Source organism: Primulina tabacum, chromosome 11 (genome assembly GCF_025594145.1).
Source record: "Primulina tabacum isolate GXHZ01 chromosome 11, ASM2559414v2, whole genome shotgun sequence".
NCBI lineage: Eukaryota > Viridiplantae > Streptophyta > Magnoliopsida > Lamiales > Gesneriaceae > Primulina > Primulina tabacum.
In genome coordinates, this window is record NC_134560.1 from 6,401,842 (window position 1) to 6,424,323 (window position 22,482).

Below are 22,482 nucleotides of genomic sequence, written 5' to 3' on the forward strand. Positions count from 1 at the left end.
ATAAGGAGATTGAAAGTTCCACCAAACCTCGAATAACATATGGTTGAAAAAAAGGCACATAAAATTTCTGTTCAATACATGATTGAACAACTTGAAGGCCACACTCCATTCAAGGAAACTCAAGAGCCTCAAACAAATACATGAAAATTTAATCCAAGAGAGCTAGAAAAGGCATAAAAAATTATGGTTGATAGTATCCTAGCTTATGTGAAAGTTGTGGTGAGTCAAACGATCGGATCTCTATGTGCAAGTCAAAAGAAGTAAACATCCCAAGGATATGAAATAAGGTCAAGGGAAGTTTAAGACACATGACATCCACCGCCTAATCTCAGTACTCCTTGATAATGTTGAAATTTGTGAGCATTGTTGGATAAAGAAAGAAAATGAAAACAGAAACTCCAAAGAGAAAAACAAAAAAAAAATGTTGAATTTCTAAATGGGAGATATTTGAGGTAAAAGTAATGTCTAATTATGTTAATGATGCAAAAAATATATATATGTGTTGTTATAAAAAGATATTATATCTGGGGAATAATCATTTTCACGTAGAGGAGTCCACGAATTTTGGGCCGAGGAATCCACACTTCTCAAAGAGGACAGAGAATTCAGAGCTAATGAGATAAAGGTGTTATTGCTAGATCACATTACCTTACCAAAATAGAGGGAGTCGAGAATACCGAGGGGAGACAGCTTACCAGAGGCCAAATAGTTATCTACACTGCGGGGAGTCATCATATTTTAGGCCAATGAGTCATTTGTGCCTTGGGGAGTCATTTTACTTTAGACCAAGAAACTCGATATTTGCTTACTAGAATATAAGAAATTAATACCGAAACAGGGGGAATTACTCGAGAAGTAAGGAAGTTCATGACCTTTAGACCGAGAAACCTACTTCTCAAAAGTAATAGTGAGTTCAAAGCCAAGGAATCAAGTTATTAATGGGAGTCGAGGGTACCTTGGGGAGTCATCCTACCAAAGGCTAAAGAGTCGCCTAAATATTAAGGAGCCTTCATATGCTGGACCAAAGATTCAGATATGCATGAAGTGTTCAGAGATGGGGAGAGTCACGAGAAACAAAATATCCCAAGAAAGACCAGATTTATCCTTTCCCCTAGGGTGACCAATGGCAAGTGGCTCAACATAAAACAAAATCTGCAACCACATACCAAAGCTCATAAAAATAAGGCTATTGAGATGGATAGCGGGTATGAAAAAGGATGAACTTAATAGCAAGAAAGAATGCAAGATAAAATCCGAAGGAGTAACCAATGAGAGGATAAACATGATATTGATTTATCAGCTAGAGAAGAAGTTAATGGGGAAATAGAGGTCACTTTCAAAATTGGACAGATCTTAATATTTATTGATTGTGATACTTGATCATTTTCAAGTGTTCTCAAGACACAGATCATTGCACTTCGAAGGTCAGCTATTAAGAGTAATAATGGCCAAAAAAACATTGTCATGGAATTGGACGTAGCCGCAATTATCGCTATTTAGGGAACTTATTAGCAACAAACATTGTCCACAAACATGGGATACAAAATATAACATAGGCTACACTAAGGAGTTTGAATATTGCCATTTATTTCATAAAAGTTGTGTATATGTATAAAGTATGTCTTATGACCACTCCTGTGCATATATTTTTATTTTTTTCTTAAAATCGAATTAATCAGTTTATTTAGCGCTATTTTGATTATTTTTAAAAAATAAATATATGTAAATTTGAATTAGAACGAGTTTTCAAATAATTTTTTAAAAATAAAATGCTACTATGTTTATTTTCTTCTGAAAAATTACATTATTTTTTTAATTAAATCGAAACCCTCCAAAAATTTCAATAAAACCCAAACAATCTGAACCGAACTAAAATTGATTATTGGATTTGTATTAGAGTTAATTGAATTTTGGGAGATTTTTTTAAAGGATTATGTTACATGTACAACCAGGGTTACACATTCAATTATAAATTGCATTTGAAATTACAAAAATATCATAAATGTATATTCGAAATAGCTTTTCCTAATAAAGTGCAAATATAATTCTGATATTTCAAAGCGAACGTGTAATCTAATTTATAATCACCATTGTACATATAATATTTTTTAAATATTTATATAATAAATATTGAATATATATAAGAAGAAAAACTTATGTGAGACGGTCTCACTGGTCGTATTTTGTGAGACAGATCTCTTATTTGGGTCATCCATGAAAAATGTATTATTTTTTATACTAAGAGTATTACTTTTTATTGTGAATATCGGTAGGGTTGACTCATCTCACAGATAAAGATTTAAAAGACCGTCTCACAAGATATATACTCATATAAAAAATTGTTTATTAATAAATTGTTGATTATTTTGATTTAACTCAAATTTCGTTCATCCTTAATTTTGATAATATTATCATTTATTATTATTGTTGTTACTTTTATTAATTTTCCACCCCTCATGATTTTTGACATTATTAGTATTATTATGATCAATATATTTTATATGATTTATTATTATTATATATATTTTTATTTAAATAATGAAGAATAATAAAATGGATTAAAAAAATAAATTAATATCGGAGGAACTTTGAACTGCGATCATCCTTTTGTGTCTCTAAATTTCGCCCCGCATAAGCAGAAATTCGATTCTGATCCTCTGGAATTCTTCCTCGACGGGGTTCTTACGATTACGAGGTTTGCATATCTTCTGGGACTATCTTAATTTCTTAGATTTCTGTTTGGTTATCTCGATTTCGATTGGTAATGGTAAACCTTGGTTAATCCACCTATTCAAAAATTCAAAACCTATCAGGTTAATACGAATTACTGAGTAATTTTAATTTATGTATCTCCTCTCCCCTACTGGAAAGATTTCTTGTTTATAATTTATGTTTTAGTTCCTCGCTTTTTTTATGCGTATTTATGCGCTGAAAGATTCTTTGTTTGATGCTGCTGAACTATATACTACTACGATAACTTTCGCTGGAAGTGTAAATTAGTTTTGTCAGAGAAATACTTATGCGAATATGCAGCTGAAATAGCTAGGATCAAATGGGATGAAACATTTTTATTACCGTGCTAAAGAAAGTGCAATAACCTAAGACTGGATAGCTGGTAGCCTGGTACTCGGTGGTTTGTCTTTTATTCAAGAAAAAAACTGGAGGTAAAATTCGAAAAAGTATAGCCATGAAAGATTTTGTTCTTTGTTGGTGCTTCGTGGAGAATGTGCTCTTTGAGTTATTTGTTTGCTTTTGTTATCATAAGCGTATAAATATGTGGTATGTGCTAGATAGATTTGTAAACTAGCAATCGAGTTGATTTTTTTTAAAAAAAATTTATATTTGAGCTTGATTTTTGTTTGAACTGGAATGCCCGAAAGCTTTATGATGGCACTTGCCTTGAACATAAGCTTGCTTTTGACTTCCAAGAACTATGACCTACCTATTTTCAGAAAGTTTTTTTATTCTGCTGTGCTGTAGCCATATTCACGGTTCACCCACCTCTCCAATTTAGTTAAAACGATGGGTGGTCTATATATTGAGGCCTCTGTCTATTTTTCAGGTAATCTGAACGTGTAATCGGACTTTTTCTACCATTAATCTTCAGTTCAAGAACCACAGTATGACATCATCGACGCAGCCTCTATTTAGTGTTCCAGTACTTACCGTCTCTCAATTGCATTATAAGAACCTGATGTTGTGGAAATTTCAAAATCTGCAATACCGGAGTAATTTTCCTTGTATTAGTAGGAAACTTTTCCCTATCGTTCGTGCAAATATGTCACCATGGGAACCTGCTCCTACAACATATGCCCCTGAAAATGAAGTAAAATTACTGAACTTTGAAACCGTGAATTCTTCTGGTGATCCAGCAGAAGCTTCAATAACTAATAATGAACACCTTGTAGATACTAACAATCATCCATACATGCAACTCCAGCACCTTAGATGGCCTTTATGGTTTCTTGGCCCAACTGTTCTTTTAGTCACAGGCATGGTTCCCACCTTGTGGCTACCGGTTTCATCAATTTTCCTTGGTCCCAACATAGCCAGCCTTCTTTCATTAACAGGACTAGACTGCATTTTCAATCTTGGCGCCTCCCTCTTTCTTCTCATGGCGGATACTATTTCCCAGTCGAAGGACAATACTCGAGGTTGCATCAGCAAACCTCCCTCTAGTTATCAGTTCTGGAACATGGTTGCAAATGTTACAGGATATGGTATCCCCTTGGCAATAGTTTTCGGTTCTCAAAAGGGATTTCTTCAGCCTCAACTTCCCTTCATTTCATTCGCGATTCTATTAGGTCCCTACTTTCTACTTTTATCTGTGCAAATGCTTACCGAGATGTTAACATGGCACTGGCAATCGCCCGTGTGGTTAGTTACACCAATTGTTTATGAGTCATATCGGTTGTTGCAACTGATGAGAGCGCTGAAGCTTGGTGCTGAACTTGGTTCACCATCTTGGATGGTGCATACCATTCGGGGATTAGTATGCTTTTGGGTGCTGGTTCTTGGCATGCAGCTCATGAGGATTGCTTGGTACGCTGGTTTTACAGTTCGTACTTATCAGCAACATTCTGCTGACGGTGTGTGATCAACGGTGAAGCTCATTTCAAGTACTAAAAATTGTAAGATAAAAAACTACAGGTTTATATTTAGCAAAGAATGTATCATAAAGTCAGATGCATTTGTCAAATAGAGTAGTTTCACAAAACTTCCGGCCAAGATTGGCTTATCATCACAACTGGTCTTTGGATTGGTTAGAATATATATATATATATATATATATATATATATATATATATATATATTTGTGTGAAAATGTAAAGCGCTTCTGCAGTTGTGTTAAGACAATGATAGAAATGTTTATTCTGCTTACTTTTTTTCCCTCGGCGTTGTTGTCCAGCAGGTTTATATATAACAGATACTGCTGATATATGTTCCTTGACTATATTTTAACCGTCTGTCCAGACTAGGGATGGTAATGGGACGGGACGGGGCAGGGGCGGGTTTGACATCCCCGTCCCCGTCTCCGTCCCGAATTTCATCCTCGCCCCCCTAGCCGCCCTCATCCCCGCTTTTTTTGGGTTCGGAAAATTCCCAAATCCGAAACTTCGAGGATCAAATTCCCATCCCCGCTCTCATCTCCGTTTCATAAATATTAATATGGTAAGACGATGACGGATTCGTAAATTTTCTCAAACTAAAACTTATTATTATCTATTAATATTAATGATAATATTAATAATAATATTATTATCAATATTAATAATAATAATATTATTATCAATATTTTAAAAAATAATATATTATTATATTAATAATACTATTATTTTATTATTGATTTTATTTTCGGGACGGGTTCGGGGATATGGATAATAATCATTTACATGCCCCGAACTACATCGGAGATTTAAAAAAAATCCCCGAACCCGAAAAAATCGGAGACGTGGGAAAAGTTGTCATCCCTAGTCCGGGCTGGTCGGCCACAAGTATCTAGTCATTGGAATGGAGTTATTATTTATGATGCATTATAAATGATTTTTATGGAGTTTAAAAGTATAAATGTATCTACACTTTTATATATTCTATAAATGTTAATGATATTCAATGTAAACTTTTGTTAGAAGTTTAAAAAGTCATGTGATATTGAAACTCGACTTTTAAAAACCCTATAAAAGTATAGAAGTATTCAAAATGTCAATATACTTTTAATGATTTCATAAAATTCAATTAAATACAAAAACTAAGCATAAAGTACAACTATAAAATATCAACAAATAATTTTATTCAACTTAAAAGATTTGAATTGACATTTAATTGATACAAATATTTCAAACTCAAATATTAACTTTTATTTCTATTAAAAACCATATCAACGTAAACACTAGTTAATTCATTCTTTTTTTCCCATATGTTTTTCTTTTTCTCTGGACTTTTTAAAAACATAATTTTTTTTACTGTTAACAATAATTTAAAATCAATATTATTAACACGGTTCATTTTATTTTCGAGTTCTAGTCACAAAATATCTAGAAATTTAAATTATATTTATTAAAAATTATAACAAAAATGTATTACAATATAAAACAACAATATATATAATATTTTAGTGACTATCACTTTGAAAATAATAATACTTATTTTTAATAAATAAAATTTATTTTTTAACATTAATTATTAGTTTAATTATTTTTTTATAATTTTAATTAATATACATCTTAATTTTGATTATAATTCAAAATTCATGCATATATGATAGTTAATAAAAAATTTATTCACTTAATTAATATATATATATATATATATATATATATATAAATTATATAATGTGCATATAATTCATTGATAAATTAATATACTTTAAACATTTATGAACATAAACATTTATAAAGATAATTATAATAAATTAAATATATTAAAATTTTACAAAGTAAACTAATTGCAAATATTTTGACATATTTATTTTTTATTTTCAGATATAAATAATTGTTTTGTTTATTTTAAGATTGATTATTTATTAATAATGAAATTTATTGTTACATAAACATAATTTTTTAAAAATATTAATTAATTATATATACATATTGAATTGACTTGAATAATTATATTTTAATTACAATAAGTTTAGTATTAACTTATTTATCATATTTCATAGATTAAATCAATAAGTAAAAACATTTATATTGATAAATTAAAATATTTTAAATAAATAAAAATTATTCACATTCAATTCAATTATAGTTCAAATGAATTTTTTAAAATATAACAATCATAAATTCTAAAATTTGTAGGCTGTTGTCTACCACAAATAATTTTTTATTACTGATGTAACTAGCCCACTAAAGGCCACCATTTTCGCCCTCAAAACTTATAGATGTAAATGAATCAAATCGTTTGCGAGCTATTCGAAGCTCGGCTCGATAAAAAGCTCGTTTGAGCTTGTTTGTTAATCATATCAAACCAAGTCCAAGCTCGATTTTGAGCTCGAAAATTTAATCAAACCAAGCTCAAGCCTAAGGATATTCGGCTCGTGAGCTCGCAAACATGTTTGATAATAGGCTCTCGAGCTCGAGCTCGGCTCGTTTAGGTGACTCGTACTCGAGCTCGAGCTCGGCTCGTTTAGGTGGCTCGCAAGTCGCAAACAAGATTTTGGAATGTTCAATAATATACTGATTTATGTTTTTTTTAGCTCTTATTTGTGTCGTTTTGGTTATTTATGAATGAAGTTACATTTTTATGTATGATTTAAAATTAGTTTATAGATATATTTAATTTTTAACAAGCTCAATTCAAAATTCAAACTCGAGCTCAATTCTATGCTTATCGAGCTCGAAAGCGAGACGAGCTCAAGCCAGGTTTGTTAAAAATGCTAAACAAGCTATTAATGATCAAGCTCGAGCCTGGCTTGATTAACATGCTAAACGAGCTTTTAACGAGCCGAGCTCGAGCTTTTCTCGAGCTCAGTAATTTCAATACAAACCGAGCTCGAGCCTGAAAATAGAAGCTCGAATCGAGCTCGAGCTCGAACTCGAGCCTCAAACAATCTTAAACAAACCAAGCTCAAGCCTGATACTGTTTGGTTTGGTTTGGATCGTTTACATCCCTAAGTCAAAACTCAGCTCATCTTCTTAATTTTATGGTACTGACTTCGTTGAACAGTACAATGTAATGATTTTTTTTGTCTTATATATCTATATATATTATTACATATTTTGATAATAATATATAATTTATACATTAATTTCAAGCTCATCTCAACTTCAAATCTTGAATTCATATTTGTGAGCTTGGGTTGATAAAATTTTATTTTCTCGATATATATATATAGATCTCCGCTCAAAACTCCTATCTTATATGGCATATGGAGAAATTTAAGAGAGTATAGAATGTGATTATCTAATAAATTTTGTTGGAGTATTTTTTGTAACAATTATGTATGTGGCTTAGCCTATCAGCTATCAGCAGAGAACTATTGTTGGTTATATTCATCTCTTGCATTTTCGATACTAAATCTATAGACGCTGCTCACAGAGTTATTAATGAAATCAGGACATAAAATAGAATTCTATGACAAATAGAGCTAATCATTATCATTACATATAATGGGTGTGAAATGTCAATAAAGTGTTGTAAAAAATGTTGAATAGAGGTCTTGTGAGACGGTTTCACGAATCTTTATCTGTGAGACGAACCAACTATACAGATATTCACAATAAAAAGTAACACTCTAAGCATAAAAAATAATATTTTTTCATGGATGACCCAAATAAGATATATGTCACCGTCTCACACAAATTTTTGCAAAAAATGTTACTTCCTATTTCCTCTAACCTATGGCCCTAGCCATGAATTTAAGGGTGCAATCGAGTCAAGATTGAGCATCACACTACTCGAGCTTCGACTCAAAAAAAGTTTGAAATACTTGAACTCGAGCTCGACTCGATTTAATATTAATTTAATGTATTGTGAGTTAAACATAGAATAATTATTCATTTTATCTCGATATTTATATAAATGTCCAGGATATATATATATATATATATATATATATATATATATATATATTGTATGCCTCGGCCTTTCTTCTCTTAATTAATTAACCTCAGTTTTCTGCGGTGACACAGTAATTAAGTTCCATCGGCGCTGCCGGAAAAGATCTTCTACGCCTCCGGGAATCTCCGAACGATCAATTCAAGGCGTGTAGATCAGCGATCTGCTTGAAAATGAGCAACGGAGATCATCTCCTGATCGATCCTCTTGAACTTCAATTTCCATGTAATTTTGTTATATTTGTAGCTTGTATCCGTTATCTTTGTTTAGAATTTTCAGTCGTGCGCGCGGGTTTCAAATGCCTTTGTCTTATGGTAACCTTCAGAAGAATAATTGCCTTAATTTCTGTTGGTTTAGATCTGCGAGTGAGATTTATTTTCGAGTTATTTGTTTGTTTTTTATTTATTATGTTTCTTGCTTTTGCAAAATAAGTCGAATTGAAGAAGCAGATCTCTTGTTCCATGCAATTAACCAACAAATCAGATGATTATGTCGCTTTCAAGGTATAAATTTCCCAAGTTTTGTTTGTCTTCAGTTGGATAAGAAATAACGTTAAAATCATTGGTTCTCTTGGGGTGTCGAAATGTTTGATTTTTATATTCTGTTCTATTTAATTTGTGATATTCAGGTGAAGACTACAAATCCGAAGAAGTATTGTGTCAGGCCGAATACTGGAGTAGTTGTTCCTCACTCGGCTTGTGATGTTATAGGTATCTCTTTAATTCTCTCTCTAGTGTGTGTATAACCGGCAGGCTGTTGGGGAGATCTCCGCACTAAAGATAAAAGATTCCAATTTTTGTGTATTTCTGAAGCGTTAGGATAAATGAGAACGTCACACCTCTTGCTAAAATCCCAGTATGTCCCGGTGTCCGCGTGCATATGATCTCCCTATCAATTATTTATTTTATATTTTCATGTTTATCTCCTTTTATTTATCATTAGCTTGAAAATTTTAAGTTACTTGATGCCGAAAGACTTTGAAATATCAGAAAGACTTTGAAATATTGATACGCCTTTTTAAGAATTGAAGCGATTGCTGATTTTTTAGTTCTGTCATTCAGTTACGATGCAAGCCCAGAAAGAGGCACCGCCAGACATGCAATGCAGGGATAAATTTCTCCTTCAGAGCGTAGTGGTGAGACCTGGTATCACATCAAAGGATATTACTCCGGAAATGGTAAATATTATATTACTCTCACGTGCTTTCATCACATAAGCTTTGTTTTTTATTAAAAAATGTCAAAAGTTTTCATGTGTGAGCTGTATGTTAGTTCAACAAAGAATCGGGAAATCATGTTGCCGAATGCAAGTTGAAGGTTACCTATGTTCCCCCACCACAACCACCTTCTCCGGTCCGAGAAGGGTCAGAGGAAGGCTCTTCACCTCGGGCTTCAGTATCAGACAACGGAACGGTGAATCAAACTCCTGAATTCAACTTTGTGAGTTTTGGATTCTTGATTTGAATATCAGTTGTCACCATACATAATGTATGTCAAGTACATGAATGTATCTGTCAACTTTAATTTTGATGATTTTGCAGATGTCAAAAGCATTCAATGAGTTTCACGAGAGCACTTCAGAGGTTATATCCATCATTTTTCTGTAATTTACTTCTTATTATTTTACTTTTATTACTCGTGTGACATGTGCAAAGATATCCTCGCCGCATGTACTAGCATTAACCATTACAGCCTACAAAGATATTTACACCATTGCATTTTTCGTTTTTTTTGGGTAATCCCTCTGCATATGTTGGCTTTTACTGTTATGGACATATATGACTCTGCATTAGATCTCATTTGTTGCACGTTTTGGGTCATTTAAGATATTGAAATTTCTGTTTATGTGAAATGTTTTTGTTCCTTTAGACATTACTTGTATTTTCATGGTCTGGTTTGATATAATTCAGATGCCCTTTCAATCGTTATAATATTTCATTGAAACACCTTGGGATTAAAGAGTCAAAGTGAACATTCATATCATGAGTAGCAGATTGCAGCCGTCAGCTACTGTGTTGACGAATGATTTGTTGTTGACGAACGTTTGAGCCTGGCATGTACTTTAAACTACTTTATATGTAGCCAGTTGGCAGTTAGTAATGAGTTAGTTAATGTAGAGTCGTACTTTCTTATCCATCAATTACTTATCTATTGTTATGCTTTGGTAAAACTGATGGAATCTTCTGAAGATTTTCCTCTGTCAAGAAGGATTTATTTTTGTCTCAACTGTAGGTTAAGGCCATGATTTCTAAGTTGACTGAGGAGAAACAAAATGCTATTCAGCAAAATAAGAAGCTTCATCAAGAAATGGTAACACTCCATTGTTTGCTTTCTGGTACTTCATTATTTGACTTCTTAGACAAGCAACGATTCGATGAACTTGTTACTCTCTGCTCTCTCCAACCCTGCCCCAAAATAGAAATACATGTAAAATAAGATCTTTCGGTTGACAAACCTTTGACAAATGGGAAGATCAAGGACGAGAAGCAGCGTGATTCACTGTGTTCTCAAATCGCTGTCGATTTTTCTGTTGTGGATTGAGAAAACTTCTGGGTTATTTAGGGGTTTCTTTGAAATTATTAGTTTTCATTTTGTTAGAAAATTGTTTCAAGCTACGAATGAAAACTGATGATTTGAAATCTATAGCAAAATTCTTCAACCATAGAATTTGCGTTCAAATTGACTCCAAATTTATGTTGACATTGTGGTAGTACTTGTGAAAATCCCAGATGAGTTTTTTGGGAATGAGATTGGTTGGGCCATCTTGGAGTATACTTCTGTTTATGATGCTGATGTTTTTACGCACCACATGCAGCTCGTGCATGATGCTAGATCGCGTCCTTAGTTCTTGGCAATAATTCTTCACTTTTACTAATGATATACAGGAGCTATTGAAACGTCAAGGCAATAGAAGCCATACTAGATTGGTAGTACCGTTCAAGTATGTCATCATCATTGGCTTGATTGGGATTCTGGTAGGGTATCTGTTTAAAAGAACATGAAGGATGAAACTGGATATGCTCGAAACTTGTTTGGATACCTAAGCTTGTGCCTGTTTGGTAAAAGATCCAGGTCATTGAAGAACATGTGTTTCTTGTAAGTTGCTTTATCATTGAATTTAGAAGTTTGGTTGACTGTAGAAAACATGCCTACATTGGGTTTCATGTTTTTTTGTAATTTGTTGGAAATGCACTACTAACAGATTCTTCATGGTTATTTCCATTTTCATATGTTTTGGAACATGGCTAGGTTTCCATTTTCATTTTGCAGTGGCATGTTAAATAGGTCAGAAACTATTCCATTTCATAATTTGGAAGATAAGTGCGGTACGGCTAGGCCTGGAGATTTGATTTATGAATAACTATTAGTTTCTGTTAACAAAAAATTGACTATGGTTTAAGTTGTTTCCCTTAATTTTCGATACGTACATGCATCACAAAAGGAACCAAAAAGATGTTACACAAGGACTTTAGTTTACTATATGCAAAACGGTGATCTATTCTCTTCTTTTTTTCCCAAAAAAATCACCTCAACGAGTTTTTTACCCTACAAAAGAATAAGAACAATCAAATTTTAGTACAAATAGGTCAATGGAGACCAAAGATATATATAGTGAACAATTTTTTACGCTCTGATTTAAATCAAATTTGCAAATTCTACCCCTTCCCATGTATAATTAAGGTGCTAAATTATAATCTATTTCATATTTATATTTAGAAAATTTTATATTTTTTGATGAAATATATTTAATATTATTTTTAAATTGTAATAAAATGTAGATTAAAAAAATTATAATTAATAATTTACTCAATAAAATATTAACTCTATTGTTTTTTATATCATAATAAAAGGATATAACAAAATCGTATTTTAAATTCGATTTAAAAAAATAAAGTGACAAAATGGTGATTTAAAAAATAAAAATAAAATGAAGATTTAAAAAGATATATAATGATATTATGGAGAAATAAAATATAAAAATAAGATTGTTTTGAAAAAAGTTGGATATCCCAGCTTCTTAAAACAAGTTATTTTTTAAAACAAGTTATAAGTTGTTTGCAACTTTTTGATCAAACAAAGTATGAGAGTTTATAAGCTCTAAAACAATTTATAAGTTGTTTTTTATAGCATATAAGCTCTGCCAAATACACTCTAGCGGTTGCAAGGGGCATTGTAGACATTTCAACACCGTGAAGGCAGCAATTGACCGGTTCTAATATTCTGTTCCAAATTGGCATTTCACTTCATGTTACAATATCGTCTACAACCATTTTCAAAATGCCATCTAAATAATGAAACTATGAGTTGCAAAATTCAAACTATATTCTCTCTCCAAGTTATCAAACACCACAAGCAAGAAACTAGTCAGTGTCAAGTTGCAACATTCTAGTGTACGGGCATCTTACCGTTCATGCCCTGATCGGATCCTTTTAGCATGTTGCATCGACATACGATCTTGCGGAAGTCATCAAGGGTTATCTAAAAAGATGTTCACGCGCAAAACAAGTTAAAGTGCATCTAAGTTGAGCTACGACGAGAATGCATTAATAACATGGATTTCTTAGCATTGTGTCAAGGTTTAGAACTAATAGAGTAATAGTTTTCAATTCACATGCATGCTCAGTTATAAAATCATGCTGCTGGTAAATCTGGAAAACTATGCATACAAAATATCAAAGCAAACCCATAATATGGGAAAGAGGAAAAGTTGAAAAAATCACGACCTTTCCATCTCCATCACTGTCAAAGAGATGTATCATGTCTGCCATATCCTTTTCTGACCATGTAAAATCATGCGCTGCGGCTAGTCTGCATAGATCTCTTAGAAAGAATCCCTCATTCCCAGTTTCTGTCCATGGCAAGCATTTAAGAAAGATTTAAATCGAAAAATTTGTAATTGTTTCATGTTCTCATGCTATATACTGCAAAATCTAAACAAAAATAGCTTGCTTCTTTTGAACCAGCTGCAAAAACTATTTTAAGCATATATGTAGCAGTGATTAGTTTGAAAATGTTGCTTCATGCTCTGAATAATTCTAAAGATTGAAGAGAATAGCTGACTGAACAGAATGGAAGATCACATTAGCCCTACTAACACGTAGACCTTGGCATGAGCTGAATTTCAGTCAGCTAGATCATGTAACTCTCCATTATGAACACTGAATGAAAACTCATCGTCCAGATCATAACAACTTCCAATTCAAATAGCAAACAAAGTTTTTGAATCAAGATACGAATGAATTATTTATTATACCCAGGGATTTTCAAGATCATGTAATTACTATTCGAAGAAACCAGATATCTAACAAAAATAAAATCATTACCATCGAACTGAAAGAAGTGTATAAGCACTTCATCTTCTGACATTTGCACGCGTCTTGTAATCTGCAACCATAAAATATGTAAGCAAATAATACAATTATCATATTGATCAGGACAAAAGTAATTAACACCCACTGGTTTTTTTCTCTTCCTCTTTTGTGAATCATCCTGAAGATCGAGATTTTCGTTTCTTTTATCACTTGATGAATCTATGAAAATCGCGCCAGAGGCTGTAGAAGGTGAATTGTCCCTAAGATTCGCGCCAGAAGGAAGACAATTGCTTTTTACATCTAAAAACCCTGCAGAATCTTGCAGTGACAGAGCAATTGCCTGCATAAAATAAGATGTTTATTTAAATTTAACGTTAAATACAAAAGACTAACATTCAAAAGTATGTTAGGTTGTGTTTGGTTAGAAGGATTTGAACGGATGTGACTTCAAATCCATATCTCAAATACATTGCATCCGTTTGACTCAAAATTAGAACAAATTATTTGAAATCTCTTGTGTTGCTCAAATGCATTTTTTTCTTCGATTTAAATAACTCTCAAGCCTAGTCAAATCCAAATCCTTTAATCCAAACACAAACTTAGTTCCTTCAATGTCAAAACAACACCGTTAGAAAAGAAGAATCTAGCTCATTGGTCATGGCAAGTAAAAAGTAATGGTTTTATAACCTGCATTAAATCATTATCATCCACAAAATCAGAGGTGAATGTAAGCTTTTTAGCAGAGCGATACTTCTTAGGGGTTGAAGCACTCCTCTTCCCCTGTAAAAATTTAAACAAAAAAGAAAAGGAAAAATAAATCATCCATGTTATACCAGTAAACAAGCATCTTATTCCCTGTCAGCAACAAATTAGTACAACCTAGCACTATCGGCTAGAAATGCTCCAGTCAAGAAGAATTTTATAATCAGCAGCTTAAAAATGAAAAGGCCGTGCACATACATTGATCAAGGATGGAAACATTCCATATCAATCTTGTAAAACTTCACTTAACACAATCTACTGATGAAGTTCACAGCTCTTGCCGACATTCAGTTACCGAACTCTACTCCAAAGTTCCCAAAAAATGCGTTGCATCGATTTCCATTTTATGAACAAGTAGGAAGATTATCTCCATTAAAAATAGACAATCGTGATACCACAATAAAAGCCAAAGAAATAACAAAAAACGAATAATTGACACGATTAAACACATTTGTGAATTGTGCCCTCGAATAAATATTTTAAATTTGTTTAAAATTGTATGCTCCAGCCCACCTACATACGCCGAAATGCCCATAAGCGGACATGTTTATGGCATCTCGAAAAGTGGAACCATGAAAAAGGAGAAAATACGAAACCTTCTTCTTTCCAGACCCGGAAAATTCCTCGTCTTCATCACCTGAAGAGCTCCTTTCCTCTTCAGTTGGGTTGTACTCTTCGTCTTCATCAACCATTTTTTTCTTACCCTTTTTCTCATTATGCTTCTTGTGCGCTTTTTTAACAGAGCCCATAAAAGACTTTGCCATTTTATGCAATCCCAAAGCCTCCATTCTCCGTTTGTTCTCTTCAATTCTCTCCAATCTCTCCCTCTCATACTGTATCGGATTTTCCTCACCGTTCTTTTCATTTTCAGATTCTTCTTCTGATGAGATAGCTTCCGATGATTCCGCATCTGATAATTCTGTTTTAGGCATTTTCTCGACTGGTTTTGGGTATCTTGTCTTGATTTTAAAAAAAAAAGTAAAAGAAAAAAAAGGGTGAGGTTGAAGCAGTGAAACCCCCTTTCTTCTGCTAGGGCTTTATCGGATGAAGGCGGGAATTTTGTTCATGTTGGAGGGGCAATTCGGTGATAAAACAGAGTCTGACATCCAATTATTGATTTTACTATGTAGCATGACTTGATGTGCATCCGAAAGATATAGAATTATTTATTGATTTCACTATTATATAATTTTTTAATTTTCTTTTTAAAAAAATATAACTTCTTACATTAATTTCACCTGGGAAAAAATTATTATAAAAAAGCAACCAAAAAAAAAACACTTTGAAACTTCAAATCTGAACTAGAAAAAATCGTATACATATATGAAACAATTTTCAACTTTTCATGTCAATCAATTCATGATATCAGAATTTGATATTATTATCTTAAATTACTTTCAGTTCATAAATATGAATTTTATATATGTGTGTATAACTCACCGTGCATTCGTAATAAATTAAATGTTTTGTCTCTTTAATTAGAATGTCGTTGAATTGTATTCATCGGGTTTTTACAGACTGCTCCTCACAACATAATTACACACTCGCAATAGATGGTTCCTAACGTAGTTCTCTTCAACAACACTCTTAGCACAACTCTGTATTGTTTCATACCTCAGAATGTATGGTAAAAAGTTTACTTTCGAAAATAATATATGATATGACGAGTAAGACTTGGTTCTTTTATTCAAGTATGCAACATATTATTACATGGTAACCTTCTGTAGAGGAGAAAAACTTGTTTAGTTACGATAGTTAAAACACACATAAACTAGAAAAAATTACAAATTTTACTTTGAAAGAAAAATGAAGATGTTGAATGATCTCTTCATCTCCTTTTGTCCTGATATATACAAAAGTCTTGATGGATTTGAAATCTAGACTTCAAACTTGTAAATTACTTTGCTAATTGTGGCCACATCATCTTTAGTTTGTGTACCACTTATTAGTGGTATGTCGTGTTGTGATTGTTTATTGGTTCATCATCCACTAATTGAGTGGTTGGATTGCATGCTTTATTTACCTTTGTCGATTAATTTTTGCTTTGTGTGGTCCCCAGGGAAAACGTGACTTGTGTGGAATTTCACCACTTGAACTTGCCTCCGCATTATGTTTTTGGTCAGATCTGGGCCGAAAACCATTCTCGAATTATGGCACTTTTTGGTTTGGGCATTCTTGGCAGATTCCTTATGATAATCTTTCCACATGAGCCATACTGCATAATTTCCGACGAGTTTTTTTAATCCCCAGCAACTTGCTGTTCCACATAAGATTTTTTTTCTTTTCAAATAGTTCTTCTGCAAAGCTTGTAGTTTTTCCTGTAATGATATTTAACAGAAAATATTCAAATAGAAACTTGACTTTGTCCATCTCTGTGAGACATACCTATAATCCTCATTCTCGTCTAATGTAGAGGTCGCCTTCTGTGAGTGATGAAACAAATGTGTTTCATTCTCCGGAGGATTTTCCGCATTCTATCCTATGTCGTGAATTTCATTATATTCTCTAGACGTTTCTATGGTTTGTGTTCATCGACAAACTCTAGCCCAAGAACCAATTGATCTAGTTATTTAACTGGGATTCCTTTGATATGAACTTCCAATTCACCAATATTGATCATTCTTTGGTAAGTTTCTATTATAAGTTATTCCAAATAATATATAGTATTACAAGGAAATTTATTCCTTTGTCTTGTAATGTCAAATAATATTTCGACTTTTTTGCACATTTCTAGACATCTAAACTTTCTTATTGTCAAAAAGTTTTTTAGACATGTTGGGCTCTTGGACATGTGTTTTCCCCTTCTATGACTTATTATTATATCTTCCTGAAAAGTTATATTTCAGTCTAAGACTTTGATTTCTTTATGGAATCGGTTTGTCTTGGTCTGAATATCTATTTCCTATATTAAAGGAAACTCGGTTCTTTTTGGATAAACTTTATGAGCAATTTTTTCAAATATTTCTGGTATTTCAATAAACTCATTTATAATAAAAAAAAATCTGAGTGATGTGTATTAGATAGAGCATACGAGATTTGATATGTAATAGAATATGGCCTATTACCATATTTCATTAGCCACTTTTCTTTGAAATTTTGATGTGATGTTAATGCTTTGTTGAAATCTCAATATGTCAGGTTGTAGTCGATTCTCGAGTAAACTACTCATACAATTTTCATGTTTGTAAATTCCCTCAGATTGTTCCCAGTATTGAATCTTGAAGATTAATCGTTTATCGTGTATAGTAATATCAATAGGTGAATATATTTTTTCTTTAAAAATAGTTTTCATCTTAATCTAGTTGGCCCCAATATGAATCCAAGACATGATTCGTGCTACTTCTATCTTTATTTTTTCAGTTCCTCCTTAATTTCTTCAGAAGAAATTAATTACATCTCAATTCGGTTTCTTGTGAGTTCAATTGGGATTGTCACTTCTTTTCTGGAAACTTTACATAATAGATGATTCTTTCTTTTTTCTTAGGCTAAGATTTCCGAAGAACTTTTCTACATGTTCTGTAAGGAATATTTGATATCTTTGTAGGCTAGGATTTTTCCTCATGATCTTTTGGATCATGTTATCAGATGTTTTCTAGTTAAAAAAACCAGATAGTCTTCATATGTTTCATGTCGAAGCACTTCATCTTCAGTCAGATTCTGATTTTGTTCCATCAAATTCTTTCTGACTCGAGATTTCTTATTCTTTATATATACTATCATCTGAAGAAAGATCTTCAAACTAGTATGCTTGAACTAGATCTTGCTAATAAACCGTTTTTGCAATATACAAAGTTGGTTCGAAGCGTTTTACTCCATTTCTGTCATTTTTGGACAGTTGGTCGAAATATGATCTCTTGCTCCACTTGTCCAGCAATTACAATCTTTAAAACTTTCATTATCTCGGGTTTGAGCTCTTCTGAAAGTTTTATTTGTTGGTGTATGTCCCGTGTTTCGAGACGAGATCGATGTTTGAGATGGCATCCTACTTCTTGATGGTCCAGTTCTTTGCCCAGATTTGTAAGATCTCGCTTTTTTTAGTACATATTGTTCTCAGTTTCCAAGAATTACTTACACTTCTGACATGAGGGTGAAATCCAAATGTATTCATTTTCTACCTTTGTTCTTACTTCCAATGATTGTTGGAAGATCAAGATCATTTTTTACATTTAAATGAGTAAGTTTACTAATACATCTTAATCGTTTGTAATTATTTTGTAATGCTATCATATAACACAATTATGTCAATTTTCTTTGAGAAAAGATGGCATTCGTGCCAAAATATCTGGATTTTCTCATACATATTCCCTAATTATCATTTCTCTTCAGAGACTTGACATTTTGGTGAAGAAAAGTTGCATCGATATATTTTTTCTTCGATCCTTGAATTCCATTTATATTTAGTGGATAACATAATATATTCATCTATCAAACAGATGTCATGTAATTGAAAGTTATACATAGCTTGAGTATATATGTTTATCTTCTCTATATCTTGACTGTTAAAATAGTATATCCCTGTAAATTGTGCTTTAGGGTAGAAATTCTCCCAGCTATCTCACTAAGAGATTTTCTGGCTATGACCGACTCTTCGGTTTCTGCCGAAATCATTTCCAGGCGATTTTAACTTATCCCATCAGACTCATTTTTAAAATTTTAATAAATCTTTATTTGTTGATATCAAGTGTTCATGCTGCGATTCTCGTAGCCAAAATTCAATCATCTATGAGATCTTATCCATTTTTGAAATTCAATACATTAAAGTTAAACATAACCCAATAAGGATGTATTGATTATAAAAAATACTTCTCATAGAGTGTCTGGTGCAAGAGAATTTGATTTCTCCTTGAACTTGTTCCTACTAGGTGTGATTTTCCACCTGCTTAGAAATCTGTTTGAGGTTCTCTCACGTTGGTATTATGATATCCCACTCTTTCCTTTGGTGATTTATGTGAAGATGACCAAGTTATTAAGGAGATTCACCCCTTGTTGTATTCATCTTCAGACCTACGACTTAAGATTCACAAAAAACTTTGCAAAGTCTTGAAAATCATCTAGACTAATTCTTTCTATAGTTTTTATCATCTTAATTTCTTTTCTAAGTCAATTTTAATCAGATTGATCATTTTTCTTCATCGGTTAAAGGTTTTGGCATTACCTAGGTATTCCATCTTTGGTGTAATAAGGGTTCGGTACTAAATGATGGTGGTAACCTTTCTTCCGAGATCTTTTTACTAAAATTTGGTTGTTATTCTAGAGTTTGGATACTTGTTTGAAGATTGCCTTTAATGTTCTAAGAATTTCTTCTTGTTTTCAAGTATTTTCTCAATTTTATGTGGTAAGTTCAGTACAAATATATATATATATATATATATATATATATATATATATGACCGTTGGCCAAACCAAGGTTTAATTATTTGAAGCGTCAAAATCAACCGATTACATGCAAAATGCCAACATTGATATGTTACACTCCATGCTTGTGATACCCATGGATGGGCCCATCAAAATTAGACTCAAACTCCCGGCTCATACTTAACCCAGGTGGAGGGCCCATGAAAGGAGCAAGTATTCTCCTATAAATACCAGGTTTTAGCGTACGATTCGTTCATTTACTATATTATATTCAGCAGCACCCTTAGCTGCTCTCCACTTATATCCTCAGTCTCTAACTTGAGCGTCGGAGAGGCTACGCTAGGACATCCTACTGGTCCCCTTGTAACGGTCTTATTCGTGATTTCAGGCGCATGACAATTTCGAAACATGTGTCTGGACTAGTGACACTTGCTGGAATCGGACCCTAAACTTTCCCGTGAGTATCAGCTTGCATTAGTCGTAAGTAAATAACGGATATATAACAAATATTTTAAAAAAAATAATATATATTTTTACTTAATTTGTAACATGATACATTTAAGATTGATCCTTATACATGAACTACTTTTTATATAAAGCTTTCCATATATATATTTATATTTAGAAAAATAAATATTTTAAGTGGTCACGAATAATCGAAATCGATCCTCTTCGATCCAAACTCAACTTCACGTACATTGTGAAATACTATAGTTATCAAACATTTATAAACAAATAATTATATTCTCATTTGAGTTATACGGACAAGATTACATAAGAATATTAACTTGACAAAAGCTAAAAAATTGTATTAATGTTATTATTATTTGTTAATTTGGTTTTTTTTTTTTTGAAGTTATATATTTTCTTCATCATTTTATTGTTCGATTGTCACTGGAGATGACAATGTATTGAGTTTGAGTATGATTTCATATGTTCCGTCTTCATCTCCATTTATTATATTCATCATCATCACTATCAAATATTAAATTTTATCATCATCATAATGCTTGTCGGATAATTGAATATTTCATCATCATCCCTATCAAATATTAAATTTTATCATCATCCTAATGCTCGTCGGATAATTGAATATTTATATCATATTAACACATATAATTGTATTTTTTTAAATTTGAATTATTTCGAGTAAGATATGTATATTTACTAAATTGTCGAGAACAATAAAGAAAAATATATATAAAATTAACAAATTAAACATTATAAAAAAGATAAAAAATTGTGTGAGACGGTCTCATGGGTCGTATTTTGTGAGACAGATATCTTATTTGGGTCATCCATTAAAAAGTATTACTTTTTATTGTGAATATCGGTAGGGTTGAATCGTCTCACATATAAAGATTCGTGAGACTGTCTCACAAGATACCTACACTATAGAAAAATAGCAAAATATTAGAAATAATTTATCATAACATCATTATCTTACAAAAATAACATCAACATTACACTAATATTTTTTTTTTTCATTCCATTTAACCAATATCATTTAAAAAAAAAGCATATCAAAATAAGCATCATAGCCGAAAAATCATTTATATATAAATTTAATCGGGTGTTCAGGTCGGGTATGAGTATGTTCTTTAAGACTAATTGCCTCCATCGTCATACTTGAAAATTGTCATATCTGATTACTCGTTTATTTAATTAGACTAGAAAAATGCACGTGCGTTGCACGTAAAAACCTAAACTTCTGAAAATATATGTACGAAATTTTGATAATATTTAAATCAATTAAAACATGGCTAATAACATTTATCAACTGAAACAAACTAAGCCATAAAAAATAAAAAATCATGATCATAGACGGTATATGAATCAGTGAAATTATCTTATCCACTTGACACACTTTCCAATATGCTTCTTAGTTGATTTTGACAACTCAACAACTCTTTGTCGTAGTTTGTTATAATATGCATATAACTATTTTGGTATGCTCAGCAAGTATATGATCGTCTTTAACATCTATTATGTTATTTACAATCTTTATCCGGGATCTGACATACTCGTAGTTTGCTTCTTTATCACGATATTTTTTCGGTTTTCTACATTGTTTTTATCTGATAATCTTATTTTTCCGAATATTTTTTTGTTGTTAAATGATTTTTCAGCTTTTGACAATGATCAAATAACTCTTAAGAAAAAATGCTTTTACTCGTGATAAATTTTCACTTGTGACTAAAAGTATGTATAACATATATATTCTTCAACAACATAACCAATGAATGGTGTTGCACCTTCTTCAAATATTGTGATATTTGTGATATCATTTTATATATTTAGTATCGATATTATCAACATATAGCTATAAGGTTAATAAATTTTTAACAACTATTTCTCAATCACTGTGACAAAAATACTTGAAATCTATTCAAATGGTTATATCTTAGAATTGTGTCCTCATTTAATTTGACGCAATTCAAGAAAGTCACCTTGATCGTCATTTTTTGAAAGCTTTGAAATAATGATTGTGTGCATCA

General features: G+C 32.0%; 3 protein-coding genes across 4 annotated transcripts; 2 read left to right on the forward strand and 1 right to left on the reverse strand.

The window, feature by feature from the left end:
• Nucleotides 1-2,550: 2,550 nt before the first annotated feature.
• LOC142519035 (uncharacterized) lies at nucleotides 2,551-4,631 on the forward strand. The gene is made up of 2 exons (XM_075621923.1): nucleotides 2,551-2,695; nucleotides 3,563-4,631. The coding sequence occupies exon 2, from the start codon at nucleotides 3,623-3,625 to the stop codon at nucleotides 4,595-4,597; it is 975 nt and encodes a 324-aa protein (XP_075478038.1). The 5' UTR covers nucleotides 2,551-2,695; nucleotides 3,563-3,622; the 3' UTR covers nucleotides 4,598-4,631.
• A 3,943-nt stretch (nucleotides 4,632-8,574) lies between these two features.
• On the forward strand, nucleotides 8,575-11,797 carry LOC142517873 (vesicle-associated protein 1-1). Its single transcript, XM_075620363.1, has 8 exons — nucleotides 8,575-8,781; nucleotides 8,989-9,059; nucleotides 9,185-9,266; nucleotides 9,618-9,733; nucleotides 9,828-9,995; nucleotides 10,097-10,138; nucleotides 10,788-10,865; nucleotides 11,441-11,797. The coding sequence occupies exons 1-8, from the start codon at nucleotides 8,730-8,732 to the stop codon at nucleotides 11,555-11,557; spliced, it is 726 nt and encodes a 241-aa protein (XP_075476478.1). The 5' UTR covers nucleotides 8,575-8,729; the 3' UTR covers nucleotides 11,558-11,797.
• LOC142517871 (uncharacterized) lies at nucleotides 10,896-15,707 on the reverse strand. 2 transcript variants are annotated; one of them, XM_075620361.1, is made up of 7 exons: nucleotides 15,226-15,707; nucleotides 14,555-14,647; nucleotides 14,013-14,207; nucleotides 13,880-13,940; nucleotides 13,280-13,404; nucleotides 12,962-13,034; nucleotides 10,896-10,960 (listed from the first exon to the last, which is right to left on the reverse strand). In XM_075620361.1, exons 1-7 carry the CDS (start codon nucleotides 15,559-15,561, stop codon nucleotides 10,911-10,913), a joined length of 933 nt encoding a protein of 310 aa, XP_075476476.1. In that variant the 5' UTR covers nucleotides 15,562-15,707; the 3' UTR covers nucleotides 10,896-10,910. The 2 variants fall into 2 exon arrangements, with proteins under 2 accessions (XP_075476476.1, XP_075476477.1); XM_075620362.1 differs by lacking the exon at nucleotides 10,896-10,960 and adding an exon at nucleotides 11,954-12,101 and having other exon boundaries at nucleotides 15,226-15,706.
• Nucleotides 15,708-22,482: the final 6,775 nt, after the last annotated feature.